This window comes from Camellia sinensis, chromosome 11, assembly GCF_055761805.1.
Source record: "Camellia sinensis isolate YWXY chromosome 11, ASM5576180v1, whole genome shotgun sequence".
In the NCBI taxonomy this organism is placed as follows: domain Eukaryota; kingdom Viridiplantae; phylum Streptophyta; class Magnoliopsida; order Ericales; family Theaceae; genus Camellia; species Camellia sinensis.
Window position 1 is genome coordinate 127,712,466 of NC_138971.1, and position 13,932 is coordinate 127,726,397.

A 13,932-nucleotide genomic window follows, 5' to 3' on the forward strand; every position below is an offset into this window, starting at 1 on the left:
TGATTTGTTTCAAAACAACATTTACAAAATTGAGGGTTTCCAAAATGGGGCCGTTAAAGTAAATAATGGTTTTGCAAGAAAAGCATAAAATAAAATGTGTGCTTCGTTGTTAGAAATAACACCAACTTAAAATCATTTGAGATGTTTTGGCCATGCGCAATGTGGATTGACATACCAAAATACAAAAGAGACAAACTAATCTAAGTAGAGGTGTCAAAAAGTATGGGTTAGGGTTGTGACAAATGACATGATTCTGTTGGACTTAAATAGCGATATGGCTTTCCATACAAATAAACAATTTTTTGTTTTTCAATAGGTATTTAAAATACATTAACGCAGTGTTTAGTTGGGAGATTTGAGAAATGATTTGAAAAAAAAAAAAAGAGAAATGTAATCCTATTCATTGTGTTTGTTCCCATTTTTTAAACTCATTTTTTTGGTGAAAATTTTAGAGTTTTTGTTTGGTTATTTTGTACAAAGTTTTTTGAAAATTAACATGGGAGTATTTTTTTGATGTGACATTTTTTTTATAAATTGTCTCTCTCCTTAATTTGGAGGAAACTTGAATTTGTAACAATGCATTTTTTTGAAAACCAAACAAAGATCCTTTTTCAAAATAGAGTTTTCAAATCAATTTTTGAAAAAATAATTCAAAAAAATGGAACCGAACATGATAATTTATGTTTGGTTATAATAAAAAAATGTATGGAAAAAGAAAGGGAGTGAGAAATAAATTAAGAAATTGAAGGACCTTCTAGAACATCAATTCCTTTTATATTTGTGAGAAAAGAATCGGGAAAACTAAAAGGAAAAATTTATCGGGGAGAGAGAGTCATTGTTTATGGCTTCTTGCAGGAGATCATTCACGAGTAGCTTCAAAAAACCATCACCGACAAGTTTTGAAGATCTAACTCTAGTAGCAAACTCTAATTTGCACCATCATTCAGCAAACTGTTCCAATCAGGGATCATTATTTGCTTCAATTGGTAATCTTTAACCAATGAACTCAATTGAAGATTCATTGCTTGGAATTTTTGATCAGGTATTTGTGCTCCTCTTTCATTTTCTTTTACCTTTTCATCAAACTTAGATCTATATTGATTTCTATGGATTTGTTTATTTATGTTCAAGCTGTTTTGCAATTTTGCTTCGAAGTGAAATTCCAGATCTAACTCTGGTAGCAATCTCTGATTCATAGCATCATTCAGCAAACCCTTCCAATCAGGGACCATCATTTGCTTTAACTGGTAATCTTCAATCAATGAACTCGATTGAAGATTCATTGCCTAGAATTTTCGAACAGGTATTTGTGCCCCTCTTTCATTTTCTCTTACTTTCTCATCAAACTCATATCTATATTGATTTCCATGGATTTGTTTATTTATGTTCAAGCTGCTTTGTAATTTTGCGTCGAAGTGAGATTGCAGATCTAACTCTGGTAGCAATCTCTGATTCGCAGCATCATTCAACAAACCCTTCCAATCGGGGATCATCATTTGCTTCAATTGGTAATCTTTAATCACTGAACTCGATTGATAGTTCATTGCCCGAAAATTTCGATCAAGTATTTATGCTCCTTTTTTGTTTTCTCTTATCTTTTCATCAAACTCAGATCTGTAAATTAACCCTTTCATTCTTGTGAAATGTTTGATTGAATGTTTATTTGAAACGTGAGCTTTGGATGGTCTGTTGCATTAGATTAAATTAGTTTTGGGTAATATGAATATAGATCATCGCAGATGAATTTGTAGAACAGTAAAAGTGGTGTATTATGGAAACAGTCCTATATTTGGTACATGTTAACTTGAAGCAAAGTATTTGTTTCTGTATTATTTAAATTAAAAGGGGTAGACTTTATTGCACGTTAAATTAGTTGATTGGGAAACCAGGTTTGAAGCATTGTACCCAAATGGGTTGTCATTTGAGTGTTGCCTAGTCTATGAACTTTTTGATGTATCATTTCAATTCTGGACTAGGAACTTTTTGATGTATCATTGCAACATGGAAACATTATTAACAAGTGGATGTGATATTTTTTTTAAAAAAAATAAAATAAAAATTGTAGATACATGATTGAGAGGAATGGGAAAAGTATAAAAAATGGGTAGCCACTTGTGTGCTTCATATGCTGTCAGCCTTGTCACAATTCTTCATTGTCGTGATCATATAAAGAAGTCAATTTCAGAACAAGAAGATTATGAAAGATATGTCCTAATTAAACGACTAACGACTTTGGAAAATGCACATTGTCATAGCCAGTTACGCATGAGCAAAGATTCGATTGCCACACTAGTTAGCATGCTTAAAAGAACTCAGTTTCTTAGAGACAATCCTCAAAGTAAAGTAGAAGAACAAGTTGCAAAATTCCTTCATATAATTGGCAATAATTTGAGGAACCATACAATCAAGTTCTTTTACAGACAATCAAGTGAAACTGTTAGTTGACATTTTCATCAAGTTCTTAAAGGCATTATATCATTGGAAGATATCTTTTTAAAGCAAACCTGATGGATTCAAGTGCTCTCTAGAGATTAAAAACAATCCCAAGTATTGGCCTTATTTTAAGGTAGTTACATGAATGCAATTAGGGTATAATATTATATGTTTGGATACAAATAATGAAATTTTTACAGGATTGTGTTGGTGCGATTGACGATACACATTTTCGTGTAAGAGTGTCGAACAAGGATGCACAAAGATATCGAGGACGAAAATGCTATCCCACTCAAAATGCTTTGGCTCATGTTCTTTTGATTTAAAGTTTACATATATCCTTCCGGGATGAGAATGATTTGCTTCAGACTCAAGAATATTAGATAATGCATTAACAAGAGAAATGGATAAATTGATTGTTCCTCAAGGTGATCACTGAACGTGTATATATGCTAATGAATATAAATCTTTTTTGTTTTCTTTTTTTTTTTTTGTTTTCTTTCAAACTAACATCATTTAATTACATGTTGGTCCTAGGGAAATATTACTTAGTCGATGTAGGATTTCAACTAAAAACCGGGTTCCTTGCTCCATATAGAAGTACTCGTTACCATTTGAAGGAGTATAGTGTTCATCAACCAGAAAATTCTCAAGAGCTTTTCAACCTTCGTTATGCATCTTTGCGAAATGCAATTGAAAGAGCCTTTGGTGTCTTGAAGAAAAGGTTTCCAATTTTAGGAAGTGAGACAGAGCCATATTATGGTGACACTCAAGTAGATATTGTTTTGGCCTGTTGTATTTTGCATAACTACCAAATCGGTATTGATCCCAATGAAGGTCTTATTGAGAAGGTTGATACAGAGCTTAGAAAAGCACAAGTGCAAACTAACGTGGCTAGATCAAGTTTAGCTGAAGAATGTAGAGAAGGAGAATTGTTAAGGAAACGAATAACTACTGACATGTGGAGGGATTATGATATAAATCTTCAGTGACAATCAAATTATAATATAGATGTCACGCCCCACTTTTTATTACTCGAAGTATTACCAATTTCATTTACTTAATTCCATTTCAGAGATAACATGCGGAAATAAACTCGTATATTCAACTCATAGAAGTGAATAACATTGCTCTCATTCGTATGCAAATAAATACAACATTAGTACAATAAATAAATTGCCCTTGGGCTTACATCATTAACAACGAATCAAGAAGAAGGGTGCAACCCTTTTACACATATGGCATTCCGCCCATATAAGAGAGGCCCCATGGCCAACAAATCAGAAGACCCAAATCTTGCAGCACATTCAGCTCAACACCTGAAAAAGATTCAACAACGTGGGCTGAACATATAGTCCAGTAGGGATCTCAACATGGCCCTCAACAGTAACAACATACAGATAGCTATGATCATGAATACCCAATCTCATACAAGAATAGTAATGTGACAATTTATACAAAATATCATAAGTATGAACTTTTCTTGAAAACAACCATTTCAATCAACGCCATAGGCGATTCATCTTTCCTTTTCTTTTCATTAATCCCCGTTCCCAATCTTTCATAACATTAACAATACCTTAGGAAATAATTTCATTAAGCCCACTACTCTCTTCCATTCTCCAAACATACACAGATATGCCTTTTCAAAAGATATATTGCTTTAAAAAGTCCGTTCTTCTTCACACTTTCCAAAAGACAAAGATGACATTTTGGGTTCTTCTTGATACAATCAAATCTATACATCCACCGTTATAAAAAGGGAGATAACAACTCACCAACATGCATAAGATAAAACAATGAGGCAACTCGGCCCTCCAAAACGGTAATTGACACAATCCATGATATTCCCAGACACACTGAAATATCAACAACAAAACTTTGCTCTACTAGCTATGTGTGTAGTAAGCCAAAGATACACCTATCACAACAACATGCCAGTTTACCAGGCGCTAGCTGGAAGGGTATGGTGCCTTATATTCTCAGCGCAGTCAGTTCTCCAGGTGCTAGCTAGAAGGTCACGGTACCTCTAATTCTTAGCACAAGGTATAACACCACCAACCCAACACAACAGGGCATAGTCAACATGTATAACACATATACACAAACCATTAAGATACAAGCAATGTGTTAAAGTATATGAACACATAACTACCTCCTCCCGAGCAAGCATACATATATAATGTATCTCAACACTTCATCACATGCAATGTTCCATCAACAATGGTATAATGCATACACGACAATTCAACACAACCGTGTCATCCTCCATCGATGACCAAGGACAAAACCTCTAGATGCAAACATTTAGTACATCTATTAAAGACTCAATTACTATGAGCCCACAAACCCAACAACAACATTAACATGGTAGTTAAAGCTACAATCCTTCACATGTGTGTGTTCAACACTCAAGAAACAACAATCCAATTTTCATTCGTATTTCAAAAATACTTTTCCCATTTTACAGAACACGTTCTGTTACCTTTTGTTTTAACAAAACCAACTCCGTCCCTTTTTATTGTCGCAAAACCAAATCTGTGGATAATAAAGCCATAACTCATATTAGTCCATTATCTTTATTTCAAACCCATTCCACAACCATGGTTAATCCCTTAGGCATTAACACCTTCACCGAACTCACAATAATAATAAAGATTTCCAACATAGGTTAACTACCATCAATTTTAATTTATCAATCAAAATATAATTTAGAGTTTTTTCTTCTATCAACTACAACATGCTAATTTACACTCCAATTAGCCCAAAACAACCATCAATGATAACATAACCATTTTTCAAACACCCAACCCTAGGTTCCTTCTCATGATTTCAAACAAATCCAACATGGATATGATTTTCATGCAATACAAAATTACCACATGTCTATCTATAGACGAAGTATTGAAAAAGAACAAGGAAATCCCTACCTCAAATGTAGAACCCAAGGAGAAGAAGAGCTAAACTCGAAAGTGCTCCAAACACCAAATTTCTCGGATCAAAATGTAGTCCTCAATGATCAACACACTTCTTACAAAGGCTCAAGGTGAGGAAAACACTTCTACTAGATCAAACCCTAGAGAGAAGTTAGGTTTTAGAGTGAGGAGCTCTCAAAAATCGGTTTTGGGAAAGTAAGAGAGAGAAAGGAAATGCAAAAAGTGATTTAAAATAGCCTAGCTGCCAACTGATATACGACTCTCCCGCTCGAGCGGAGAACACAACGCTCGAGCGTCGAGGACAAAAACTAGGTATGCTCGAGCGCATGAAGGCCCGCTCGAGCGTAGATTTCTCCCTCCCAGAACTTACACCAAAAAGTACTACCCGCTCGAGCGCCAGAGTACCCGCTCGAGCGCGACCGCTCGAGCGTAAAGAAACCCGCTCGAGCGTAAAAATCACACCTGCAGAAGTTTTGCAGAGGCACGAAATACTGAAACTGTGAAAACCCCGCTCGAGCACAAGAAGACCCGCTCGAGCGGATCATTCAAAAACTGGACAACAACAATGGGAGCTAAAGCTCTACCAACCTGTAACAACCAAGCCCAGCACATTCTAAAATTCAAACAAGCGAGTTTAAAGGTTGACAACACGATAGGTACAACTACCAACGCCACGGAATCGCGTCCGGAAAACAACAGAACAGTAAAGGGATAACCGGGATCGCTATAACCTCCCCCCCTTAAAGAATTTCGTCCCCGAAATTAAGGATATGCCAAAACACAAGGCCAACTGATAGCACAACACCAACACCCGAGTACTAGGAGAGGAACTATTCTCCCTACAAACCTTCGATTCATTCTTACCGAGGAAGAGACTAACCAAGGGAACACGTTCCAAACGACCACAATGTAGGCATAAAAGCTACAACAAAACCAACCCTTCCGAAATAGTTTACCAATATCTGACCAGCGCTCCAAGCTAAGTCACTACTCAACAACCATAATTTCCAATAAAAGGATAATCAAGGCAAATCTTTTACATTAATATAAGGAAAACATTTTCTTGCTCATGAGACATTTCAAAATAAACCTTGCATTTTCAACGCAAAACTCAAAAGTTTTGTAAACATTTTTCACAAATACGGTGTTATCCAAAACACATAACCATCCACAGTTTATTTTCCAAAAAGATTCATTTGGAATTCCTCAAAACCCTTGAATTAAATCAATTTCTCAACAACGCCTTTAGGTGGCCCAACCACCAGAAAAATTTCGTTTTCCATTTCTTTCCAAAATAATACCATCAACAACCATCACTCACACAGTGATGCCACAACCAACACGGAACACAACCTTTCTATAGTGATAGTTAATAGAAATAACAATTGTGCTGTCAACACACAAGGCATAAGAAATTCATGATTTTGCAATTTCGTTCCACCTTCCTTCACTTAATCAATTTAAAATCATAAACATGGCTCAGAACCTGGCCAACAATTAAAAGAGATCATATCTCACATCAACAATACCTCCTTAATACACAAAGGATACACATTTTGGTGCTGTATCAATATAACATAGAAACACTCCTATACTTTACAATTGATAACGATATACATTTTAGTGTTGTATCAAATCAAACATATCTCCCACACGCAACAATGTATATAAGCAATTAACATATACAAGTGCAATCAATCAATACAAAACTTGATGTATTATTCCAACTGTCAGATTCGATGACATAACATGTTCGATTAGTTTCAGTTTTTCCTAATCAACATACAGTCTACAATGAATGAGACTAACCTCAAGGTGACAGATGTCAACCCAAAACCCCATACCAAAAGCTGACTAATCAACTTAACAAACCACCACTCTCAGTAAACCACACACTGAAGTGCCACTAACCCCAAACACGGAGTTCCCCACACAAACCCCCAAATTTTGGAATCTCAACGGATCTCCTAAAATCAAACCACATCAACACTGTGTCTAAGGGAATTACTATCTCCTCCCCCCCATGGCTACATAGCAAGCCTGCTCATCTCCTCGACCGAAAACCGACTTGGTAAACCTCAATTACAATAGCCCAATCACGAAGGACAATTTGACCGACGCTAATCTCGTCACCCTAGAACACAACCTGTTCTTCCTCTTAAGGATGCTGGCAGAATCCACTCACAGACCATACCCAACAACTGATAGCCAATCACAATACGGAAACTGCCCTTATACAACCGATGGGGTCATCACGGACTCCTTAACTAGCAAAGCCCAGAACACTAATCAACATACAAGTACCAAGCAAGCAACAACATCAGGATCATTGATCCCATTAACAACTTCTCAATAGACATTATAGGGGTTTCAAAATTCCATACATACTGCCCAATACATGAGGGTTAAACAAACAACAATATGCATACATATGCGATACATAAATATGGTGCCTCAACATCCAATAGTACACCGGTCAACCACAAAATGATTCATATAATATATCACCGGTCAACAACACAAAAGTTCCCCCTCCAGGGTAATAATACAGGGCCAGCTAATAAGTTGCCCCTCGCAAGGCTCTCGAAGTCTGGCCTGCCCGTTTCTGGTACCGATAGCGCCCTTGACTGGACGGGTACAATTGAGTCTGACTGGGTTTTGAAACACCCGAAGAATTTACACGCAAAGGACAAAAACGCCTACCATGGCCCAGCTGACCACAAGCAAAACAACCACCAGACCCCCTACTTTGAGACTGGTCTGAAACCTGCGCCTCCCCGGACCCCCCAACTGATGAGTCCGAAACCCCTGGCGAAGGAAAGAAATTAGCCCCTGACTGAGCATGTTTCCGCCTCCACCCCTTACTGAGCCTAGAGCGCTTAGGAACCGAAGGACTTACCAAGATGGTCTCTTCTCTATCCCGACCATCACTCACAACCATGGCCTCCACATGGGCCGCTGCCTCGACTAAATTATAATAATCCTTCCAAAAGGATCCAGCTACCTTCTCCCGAATATCGAAACACAACTGCCTTTCAAACTCATAACAACGACGCTCCTCTGTTGCCACCAACTCTGGAGCAAACCTCGACAAACTAGAAAACCGCATCTCCAACTGTGCCACAGGAGTATCATCCTGACGCAACTCCAAAAACTAATCCCTTAACCTTTCCCGAGTAGAAGGAGGGAAATACTTGGCCCAAAAGGCCTCGGTAAAAGCAACCCACGTGCTACCTACGGTATTCTTAGCATACTTCCACCAATAACTCGCATCGCCCTTCAATTGAAAAGTCGCCAAAGAAACCCTCAACTCCTCCTCTTCGACTCTGAGCATATCAAGAGTCTTGGTAATCTGTTCCAACCAACTCTCTGCCTCCAACGGTTTAGCCTCCCCCACAAACTCTGGTGGGCCGGAGCGGAAAAACTCTTTAGTAAGCTTGACAGCATGCCCGCTGCCGCCCTCAGTGCGAGCTAGGGCGTCTTGCACTGCTCTCACAATCTCACATGCGACATCCTCGCCGACAGCCGATGCTACAACGGCGGGTGCTAAAGGAATTGCTGTGCCCCTACCGACACTCCTACTATTCAACCGTCCTCTACTTCCTCGTGTAGACATCCTATAAAGCACAAAAGCAAATACCATGCTTAGTGCACAACACAACAGCCTTCTCCGAGGCACACACCACAACTATTAAGTCGCAAGACTCACTAGTCACAAAACATACACCTCTATTGCATATAAACATCTAAACATGTAAACACATAATCGAATCAAGTCCACAAAGATAGCCACTCATCCCGGAACTCTCAAGAATTCCTATTAGAAACCACGTTGATCAGGCGTGTTTCCAAAAGGACCTCAAAGCAAGTTCACCGGCTATTGATACTATCCAAGAGACTAAATCCCATGCTCACATAAATGCAACACATAAGTCCTAATTTTCATGATATCTATATACAACGTCCTCACTATACGTAGTAAACCCACTGTGGTAAAAACCACTTCCCACGAGCCCAAAGTATTCAAACCCAGCTCGCTCTGATACCAAGCGCCCCACTTTTTATTACTCGAAGTATTACCAATTTCATTTACCTAATTCCATTTCAGAGATAACATGCTGAAATAAACTCGTATATTCAACTCGTAGAAGTGAATAAGATTGCTCTCATTTGTATGAACATAAATACAACATGAGTATAATAAATAAATTGCCCTTGGGCTTACATCATTAACAACGAATCAAGAAGAATGGTGCAACCCTTTTACACATATGGCATTCCACCCATATAAGAGAGGCCCCGTGGCCAACAAATCAGAAGACCCAAATCTTGCAGCACATTTAGCTCAACACCTGAAAAAGATTCAACAACGTGAGATGAACATATAGTCCAGTAGGGATCTCAACATGGCCCTCAACAATAACAACATACAGATAGCTATGATCATGAGTACCCAATCTCATACTAGAATAGTAATGTGACAATTTATACAAAATATCATAAGTATGAACTTTTCTTGAAAACAACCATTTCAATCAACGCCATAGGCGATTCATCTTTTCTTTCTTTTAATTAATCCCCGTTCCCAATCTTTCATAACATTAACAATATCTTAGGAAATAATTTCACTAAGCCCACTACTCTCTTCCATTCTCCAAACATACACAGCTATGCCTTTTCAAAATATATATTTCTTTAAAAAGTCCATTCTCCTTCACACTTTCCAAAAGACAAAGATGACATTTTGGCTTCTTCCTGATACAATCAAATCTATACATGCCCCGTTATAAAAAGGGAGATAACAACTTACCAACATGCATAAGATAAGACAATGAGGCAACTCGGCCCTCCAAAACTGTAACTGACACAATCCATGATATTCCTAGACACACTGAAATATCAACAACAAAATTTTGCTCTACTAGCTATGTGTGTAGTAAGCCAATGATACACCTATCACAACAACATGCCAGTTTACCAGGCGCTAGCTGGAAGGGTATGGTGCCTTATATTCTCAGCGCAGTCAGTTCTCCAGGCGCTAGCTGAAAGGTCACGGTACCTCTGATTCTTAGCGCAAGGTATAACACTACCAACCCAACACAACTGGGCATAGTCAACATGTAAAACACATATACACAAACCATCAAGATACAAGCAATGTGTTAAAGTATATGAACACACAACTACCTCCTCCCAAGCAAGCATACATATATAATGTATCTCAACACTTCATCACATGCAATGTTCCATCAACAATGGTATAATGCATACATGACAATTCAACACAACCGTGTCATCCTCCACCGATGACCAAGGACAAAACCTCTAGATGCAAATATTTAGTACATCTATTAAAGACTCAATTACTATGAGCCCACAAACCCAACAACAACATTAACATGGTAGTTAAAGCTACAATCCTTCACATGTGTGTGTTCAACACTCAAGAAACAACAATCCAATTTTCATTCGTATTTCAAAAATACTTTTCCCATTTTACAAAACACATTCTGTTACCTTTTGTTTTCACAAAACCAACTCCGTCCCTTTTTATTGTCGCAAAACCAAATCCATGGATAATAAAGCCATAACTCATATTAGTCCATTATCTTTATTTCAAACCCATTCCATAACCATGGTTAATCCCTTAGGCATTAACACCTTCACCGAACTCACAATAATAATAGAGATTTCCAACATAGGTTAACTACCATCCATTTTAATTTATCAATCAAAATATAATTTAGGGCTTTTTCTTCTATCAACTACAACATGCTAATTTACACTCCAATTAGCCCAAAACAACCATCAATGATAACATAACCATTTTTCAAACACCCAACCCTAGGTTCCTTCTCATGATTTCAAACAAATCCAACATGGATATGGTTTTCATGCAATACAAAATTACCACATGTCTATCTATAGACGAAGTATTGAAAAAGAACAAGGAAATCCCTACCTCAAATGTAGAACCCAAGGAGAAGAAGAGCTAAACTCGGAAGTGCTCCAAACACCAAATTTCTCGGATCAAAATGTAGCCCTCAATGATCAACACACTTCTTACAAAGGCTCAAGGTGAGGACAACACTCTTACTAGATCAAACCCTAGAGAGAAGTTAGGTTTTAGAGTGAGGAGCTCTCAAAAATTGGTTTTGGGAAAGTAAGAGAGAGAAAGGAAATGTAAAAAGTGATTTAAAATAGCCTAGCTGCCAACTGATATACGACTCTCCCGCTCGAGCGGAGAACACAACGCTCGAGCGTCAAGGACAAAAACTAGGTACGCTCGAGCGCAAGAAGGCCCGCTCGAGTGCCAAGACACAAGAATAAAGTACATCCGCTCGAGCGCGAAAATCAGTCCGCTCGAGCGTAGATTTCTCCCTCCCAGAACTTACACCAAAAAGTACTACCCGCTCGAGTGCCTGAGTACCCGCTCGAGTGCGACCGCTCGAGCATAAAGAAACACGCTCGAGCGTAAAAATCACACCTGCAGAAGTTTTGCAGAGGCACGAAATACTGAAACTATGAAAACCTTGCTCGAGCGCAAGAAGACCCGCTCAAGCGGATCATTCAAAAACTGGACAACAACAATGACAGCTAAAGCTCTACCAACCTGTAACAACCAAGCCCAACACATTCTAAAATTCAAATAAGCGAGTTTAAAGGTTGACAACACGATAGGTACAACTACCAACTCCACGGAACCACGTCTGGAAAACAACAGAACAGTAAAGGGATAACTGGGATCGCTATAATAGATCCTGGAAAATAAAGAGGGGTTAGAAGTGTTATTTGATGTTCTTGTTCTTGTGACGTACCCATTATGTACTCGTTTGCTTTACATCAATATAATCTTTTTTTTTTGAATGTTATCTTGGAATGAATTATATTTTAATTGGTTTTTGTATTATGCGAAACATTGCATTTGTTTTGGTGAAAATTTGCTACTAGCTATGCTCTTTTTCCAATATGTTTTATGGCATTTTTGAGTGTAGGTGGAAGGTGACCAAGAATGCTCGGTAGAAATTGACAAGAAACATTTGAAATGGAATAATCAAATAGATGTTGTTCTTATCGACTCACTCTTGGACCAAATGCTCAGAGGGAAAAAAATTGATGGTAGTTTTACATCATCTGCTTATGGAGCTGCAAGCGATGCGGTGAGTGCCAAGTTTAGCGTACATTGTGATTCCAGTCATGTAAGGAATGCAATGGCTAAAGATATGTTAACAACTGATAGAGGATTTGGATATAATCTTTCAACACAACTGATTGAAGCTACATATGGTGTATGGGCAGCTTACCTCAAGGTATAACTAATTACAAGATTGATGAAGTTCTGTACTAGAAAATTAAAATATTTATTCATCATTATTTAATATAATATTATATATGCTATTCTCTATAGGCAAAGCCTAAAGCTTCTCGTACATTGTGATTCCAGTCATGTAAGGAATGCAATGGCTAAAGCTATGTTAACAACTGATAGTGGATTTGGATATAATCATTCAACACAACTAATTGAAGCTACAACAGGTGTATGGGCAGCTTACCTCAAGGTATAACTAATTGCAAGATTGATGAAGTTCTGTACTAGAAAATTAAAATATTTATTCATCATCATTTAATATATGCTATTCTCTATAGGCAAAGCCTAAAGCTTCTCATTTTCGACATTCTTCGATTCAAAACTTTCAAAAGTTGTGTCAACTCTTCGAAAAGGATCGAGCAACTGGGAGTCTTGTTGTAGGTCCAAAAGAAAAGCGACTTCGTTGGGCTAGGCAACAAATTCTTTTGGACGATAAAAATACTGATCAGACAGAGTCACTGTCCGAGAATCTTGATAGGATTGGAACTCAAGATGACCAAACTGCTGAAGAATCTTGTTCCTCTAACTCAAAGAACAGAAAGAATAAATCAGGTGATACTCTGAGTGAGGAAGTAAGGTCAATTAATGAGCGTCTAGATGCGGTTGCAGTAACACTTGATCGTGGTAACCTTTGGAACTATACAGATGAACAATTATTTGAGGAGATTGAGAAGGTTTGTGGCATGAGTGATGCTTCTCGAATGAAGGTGTACCAAGTTCTTACTAAAGAAATGAGTGATGCTCGAGCGTACCTAGCTTGACCTATTGAACGCTAAGGTCTTTGGTTGTCTGTTAAATTTGGATGTTCAATCTTTGATGCATAGTACTATTTTTCTTTCTTTGGTACTTTTTTATTTGAAGTTTTCAGGGATTTGGTGAACCTATGAAAATATCATTAGTCTTGGATTGTTTGTATGTAGACTTTCTTAGTTGCTTGCTGCACTTGAATGGTAGATTCAGGGCATGCATGTGTCCTTGAGATTCCAAATGGTCTCTGTTGCATAATGGCCTCTGTTGCATTTCTTTTTGATATTGTGGATGTGAATGCTATGCCCTGCATATCAAATTCTATTTTATTGTTGTTGTTGTTGTTGTTGTTATTTATTTTTATTTTTTTTAATGCTTGTGAGATTATTCTGATAAAACTATGGATTTGTAACACTGTTTAATGCTTTAATAATATTAACTTGATCA

The 13,932-nt window shown here is 37.7% G+C and overlaps 2 protein-coding genes and 1 long non-coding RNA gene across 3 annotated transcripts; all 3 read left to right on the top strand.

Annotated features, from left to right (window-relative positions):
• Positions 1 to 829: 829 nt before the first annotated feature.
• On the top strand, positions 830 to 1,507 carry LOC145803241 (uncharacterized). The gene is made up of 3 exons (XR_014345367.1): positions 830 to 1,042; positions 1,199 to 1,303; positions 1,428 to 1,507. It is a non-coding gene; the product is annotated as an uncharacterized LOC145803241 (long non-coding RNA).
• Positions 1,508 to 2,836: 1,329 nt separating this feature from the next.
• LOC145802613 (uncharacterized) lies at positions 2,837 to 3,425 on the top strand. Its single transcript, XM_082895371.1, has 2 exons — positions 2,837 to 2,861; positions 2,971 to 3,425. The coding sequence occupies exons 1-2, from the start codon at positions 2,837 to 2,839 to the stop codon at positions 3,423 to 3,425; spliced, it is 480 nt and encodes a 159-aa protein (XP_082751497.1).
• Positions 3,426 to 12,326: 8,901 nt separating this feature from the next.
• On the top strand, positions 12,327 to 13,528 carry LOC145803242 (uncharacterized). Its single transcript, XM_082896536.1, has 3 exons — positions 12,327 to 12,679; positions 12,778 to 12,928; positions 13,017 to 13,528. The coding sequence occupies exons 1-3, from the start codon at positions 12,654 to 12,656 to the stop codon at positions 13,497 to 13,499; spliced, it is 660 nt and encodes a 219-aa protein (XP_082752662.1). The 5' UTR covers positions 12,327 to 12,653; the 3' UTR covers positions 13,500 to 13,528.
• The last annotated feature ends 404 nt before the right edge of the window (positions 13,529 to 13,932 follow it).

Excerpts from the sequence above, each read along its gene's own strand:
- LOC145802613 (XM_082895371.1), top strand. The coding sequence starts at position 2,837 with ATGGATAAATTGATTGTTCCTCAAG. Across the intron at positions 2,862-2,970 it reads TAAATTGATTGTTCCTCAAG|GGAAATATTACTTAGTCGAT; the intron begins GTGATCACTGAA and ends TGTTGGTCCTAG.
- LOC145803242 (XM_082896536.1), top strand. The coding sequence starts at position 12,654 with ATGGTGTATGGGCAGCTTACCTCAAG. Across the intron at positions 12,680-12,777 it reads TATGGGCAGCTTACCTCAAG|GCAAAGCCTAAAGCTTCTCG; the intron begins GTATAACTAATT and ends TATTCTCTATAG. Across the intron at positions 12,929-13,016 it reads TATGGGCAGCTTACCTCAAG|GCAAAGCCTAAAGCTTCTCA; the intron begins GTATAACTAATT and ends TATTCTCTATAG.